Genomic DNA, 5,000 nt, shown 5'->3' with positions numbered 1-5,000 from the left:
TTTTCCCCCAGAAGAGCAGGATATATCCGAGTATCAGTGCACTGTATATGTGGAGTGTTTAGAAGAGGTTCAGTCTCACCGTAGTGGGGGAGGAGAGCTGCTGCGTGGACACGGGGATATAAAACATCTTTATGTTCACTTTCATGGTCAGAAAAAGTCTCCGTGCTTCTCTTTTCCTGTCAGAATGAAAATACGAACATGTAAAGACTCCATCGTTCTTCACTAATGTCAGTGCTGTACAGGAAGCAGTTTAATTTCACACAACTCACACGAGTGTATATATATAACAGTGTCTACGGTGGGCGTGTTCCAAACCACACACCTTACTCACCATATAGTTAGCAGTCCAATGTGGGCGTGCCCCAAACCACACACCCTACTCACTATACAGTTAGCAGTCCAATGTGGGCGTGTCCCAAACCACACACCCTACTCACTATACAGTTAGCAGTCCAATGTGTCGTGTCCCAAACCACACATCCTACTCACTACATAGCAGTCCAATGTGGGCGTGCCCAAACCATACACCCTACTCACTATATAGTTAGCAGTCCAATGTGGGCATGGCCCAAACCACACACCCTACTCACTATATAGTCATCACTCCAGTGTGGGCGTGTCCAAAATCACACACGAGATTAACTACTCTATAGGCCACATAAAACGTCACAAATATTTTGTTCGATTGTGGACGCATCTTAAACCACACGCTGTATTCACTGTTCATTATATAGTCCACATAAACACCATCATCAGTCCAATGTGGGTGTGTCCCAATCCAAATGCCCTATTCACTTTACAGGCCACATAAACACCATAATAAGTCCACTGTGGGCATGTCACCATGGTACCATTGACTCCCATTGTGCAATTTTGAAGCCTTTTTTGGACAAATTTAAATGAATCCATATTGATTCAGTTTGCAGTAGATAAAGCCGGTTGGACAGTGGGTGTGGGTCCGCCTCTCGCTCTGCCCTTATTGGTCCTGGACATGCCCCTCTTCATGCTATCTGAATGGAAAAGTACTCTTTTATGGATGTTCCCATTATTGATTTCAATGTGGAATTTGACTGTGACTCGGGCAATTTTAATATTCAAATCCAATTAATATTGTGAAATCTAACTAGTGAGGTCATTTTTCTTCTTCCCTTTAAGGTGTTTCAGTTCACTAATGCTATATAGCAGCTAGCAAGCTAGTTAACAAGCTAGTTTAGGCATCAAAATGAGCAACATACCCCAAGAAAACTGCTGAGGGTCTGTTACAGTATTGCACAGCACTGGACATGTTTGGTACAAAGTTTTAAAGATGTTAAATGAAGTCTGTTGGGTAGGAAACTCAGAAAGAGCTTCAGGTGCCCGTTAGAAAGAGTGTGCATGTTCACTGTCATGTCCAAAACTGTCAATCACCTCAACAACCATGCCCTTTTATTTATCATCAAATAACAACATAAAACATTTATTGTTAGGAAAAATATTAGGGGAGATATCAGGGTAGAATGAGTTTGTAAGAACAACTGAACTCTATTTCCATAAATAATTTGTGGAGCTGTAATTTACAGTGTATGTTTGGGTACTTCAGACTACTGAACCCTGGTGTAGTGTGCATTGTGTACCTGAGTGTGTAGTAAGCCCTGGCGAGTCTCCCGAGTATGCGGTCGTCCCCCATCACTACGATGTTAGCGGTGATGTGTTTCTGACGTTGCTGCTGTTTGAGTAAAGAGCTCCCGCTGACTAAAGCATCCTGTAAGAACGCCATGCTGTCCGTCACCGAGGGCTTCATTTTCATCCCGCCCCTCCTCAACAGACTCCTCTTTGTCTCCAAGTCCGAGCCCTGTGCCATATCACGCTCGATGCCGCTGTCCGTGGAGAGGATGGAGTGACGCGGCATGTCCGAGTCCATGTAGGGGGAAAAGTCAGACATGTCGAAATCCTCCATGGAGATGCAGAAGTTATCAATGGAGCTGTTGCGCACAAACTTGGTCAGTTCTCTCCCTGAAAGAGGAATAAAAGAGGGGCTCAATCCCAAATCAGTATCAGAGCTTTGTACACTTTTACATTCTAAAAGCTTACTGAAATAACTCCTACACACACACACACACACACACACACACACACACACTCACAGGTAAATGTAAATTAAAATACACCCACACACCAGCAGGTAGGCGGACAAGCATGAACGGATACACACACGAAAGACATATTTTTAGAAAATGGGTTCCTCCAGGGTTCTTTGCATAGCTAGGTTCTTGACTTCCTAAAATAAACCCAATCTGAATGGGAAACTATAACAGTTTCTCTAGTGGCACAGGCTGAAGAAGGCTCTAGATGTTATAGATGTCTAACACTATGAAGTTCACTAATATAAGGAATACGGCACACTATCAAAAAATGACTCCCTATCAGACATCACGTGGACTAGAGTGCAGAACATTATTATTATAAACCATATATAGTGCTCTGGTACAGACAGAGAACTGAACTTCATTTAGAGGAATTATAGACACATACACACACACACACACACACACACACACACACACACACACACACACACACACACTTCTGAAAGGGATCAGACTCACAGAGCTCTTCCTCCTCCCACCACACGTGGAAACTTATATCCGGATTGGGAAGCGAAACATCGGCCAGAGAACCATGACACAATGGATCTGAAACACGCGTGTGCACGCACACACACACACACACACACACACACACACACACACACACACACACATAACAACACAAAGAAATGTTGAGAACAAACACAATTTCCTTCTGAGAGCAAAGATCACAAACAAATCACAGTCTAAGTCTGTGTCTGTGTGTGTGTGTGATAGAAATGAGGAAATCTATCTAGGATAGATCTTTATTAGAATAGAATAGATATTGCTTAGAGTAAAGTAGAAAAGAGTTTAGTATAAAATTAGACTATTGATTACTCAGTAGTGTTGAGTTGAACAGAATTGATTAGAGTAGTGTAGAGCTAAATGGATTTGATTATAGTGTAGAGTTAAATAGCATTGATTAGAGTGGTATAGAGTAATATAGTTGATTAACTAGTGGAGAGTTAAACTGAGTTGAAAAGAGTAGTGTAGAGTTTAATAGCATTGATTGGAGTGGTGTAGATTTAAATAGAGTTGATTAGAGTACTGCAGAATTCAACAGAGTTCATTAATAGTAGTGCAGCATTGAATAGCATTGATTATAGTGGTGCAGAGTAATATAGAGCTGATTAGAGTTGTGTAGAGTTGAATAAAGTTGATTAATAGTTGTGCATAGTTGAAAAGAGTTCAGTAGAGTAGTGCAGAATTGAATAGAGCAGTGCAGAGTTTAATAGAGTAGTGTAGTGTTAAACAGAGTTGATTAGAGCAGTGCAAAGTTAATAGAGTTGATTAATAGTAGTGTAGATTTGAACAGAGTTGATTAGACTAGCGGAGAGTTGATTAGAGTAGTGTAGAGTTAAACAAAGTTGATTAGAGTAGTGTAGAGTTAAACAAAGTTGATTAGAGTAGTGTAGAGTTGATTAGAGTAGTGTAGAGTTGATTAGGGTGGTGTAGAGTTGATTAGTGTAGAGTTGATTAGAGTGATGTAGAGTTGATTAGAGTAGTGTAGAGTTGATTAGAGTGATGTAGAGTTGATTAGTGTAGTGTAGAGTTGATTAGTGTAGTGTAGAGTTGATTAGTGTAGTGTAGAGTTGTTTAGAGTGATGTAGAGTTGATTAGTGTAGTGTAGAGTTGATTAGAGTAGTGTAGAGTTAAACAAAGTTGATTAGAGTAGTGTAGAGTTAAACAAAGTTGATTAGAGTAGTGTAGAGTTAAACAAAGTTGATTAGAGTAGTGTAGAGTTGATTAGAGTGATGTAGAGTTGATTAGTGTAGTGTAGAGTTGATTAGTGTAGTGTAGAGTTGATTAGTGTAGTGTAGAGTTGATTAGAGTAGTGTAGAGTTGATTAGAGTGATGTAGAGTTGATTAGTGTAGTGTAGAGTTGATTAGTGTAGTGTAGAGTTGATTAGTGTAGTGTAGAGTTGATTAGAGTAGTGTAGAGTTGATTAGAGTAGTGTAGAGTTGATTAGTGTAGTGTAGAGTTGATTAGAGTAGTGTAGAGTTGATTAGAGTAGTGTAGAGTTAAACAAAGTTGATTAGAGTAGTGTAGAGTTAAACAAAGTTGATTAGAGTAGTGTAGAGTTAAACAAAGTTGATTAGAGTAGTGTAGAGTTGATTAGAGTGATGTAGAGTTGATTAGTGTAGTGTAGAGTTGATTAGTGTAGTGTAGAGTTGATTAGTGTAGTGTAGAGTTGATTAGAGTAGTGTAGAGTTGATTAGAGTGATGTAGAGTTGATTAGTGTAGTGTAGAGTTGATTAGTGTAGTGTAGAGTTGATTAGAGTAGTGTAGAGTTGATTAGAGTAGTGTAGAGTTGATTAGTGTAGTGTAGAGTTGATTAGAGTAGTGTAGAGTTGATTAGAGTGATGTAGAGTTGATTAGAGTGGTGTAGAGTTGATTAGTGTAGTGTAGAGTTGATTAGTGTAGTGTAGAGTTGATTAGTGTAGTGTAGAGTTGATTAGTGTGGTGTAGAGTTGATTAGAGTGGTGTAGAGTTGATTAGTGTAGTGTAGAGTTGATTAGTGTAGTGTCGAGTTGATTAGAGTAGTGTAGAGTTGATTAGAGTAGTTTAGAGTTGATTAGAGTAGTGTAGAGTTGATTAGAGTGATGTAGAGTTGTTTAGAGTGGTGTAGAGTTGATTAGTGTAGTGTAGAGTTGATTAGTGTAGTGTAGAGTTGATTAGTGTAGTGTAGAGTTGATTAGTGTAGTGTAGAGTTGATTAGAGTGGTGTAGAGTTGATTAGTGTAGTGTAGAGTTGATTAGTGTAGTGTAGAGTTGATTAGAGTAGTGTAGAGTTGATTAGAGTGGTGTAGAGTTGATTAGTGTAGTGTAGAGTTGATTAGTGTAGTGTAGAGTTGATTAGAGTAGTTTAGAGTTGATTAGAGTAGTTTAGAG

General features: G+C 39.3%; 1 protein-coding gene across 4 annotated transcripts in view; it reads right to left on the bottom strand.

Annotated features, from left to right (window-relative positions):
* LOC108272454 (phosphoinositide 3-kinase regulatory subunit 6) overlaps positions 1-5,000 on the bottom strand; it is a 20,058-nt gene that overhangs the window by 6,205 nt on the left and 8,853 nt on the right. For all 4 annotated transcript variants that reach the window (XM_053684276.1, XM_053684275.1, XM_053684274.1 and 1 more), the window contains exons 10-12: positions 2,586-2,672; positions 1,614-1,992; positions 80-176 (exon numbers count right to left, since the gene is read on the bottom strand). In XM_053684276.1, coding sequence (XP_053540251.1) covers positions 80-176; positions 1,614-1,992; positions 2,586-2,672 — 563 coding nt within the window. The remainder of the gene's footprint in view (positions 1-79; positions 177-1,613; positions 1,993-2,585; positions 2,673-5,000) is intronic.

This window comes from Ictalurus punctatus, chromosome 12, assembly GCF_001660625.3.
Source record: "Ictalurus punctatus breed USDA103 chromosome 12, Coco_2.0, whole genome shotgun sequence".
In the NCBI taxonomy this organism is placed as follows: domain Eukaryota; kingdom Metazoa; phylum Chordata; class Actinopteri; order Siluriformes; family Ictaluridae; genus Ictalurus; species Ictalurus punctatus.
Note: the sequence above shows the minus strand (reverse complement) of the source record. Positions and strands in the feature narration are given on the sequence as shown.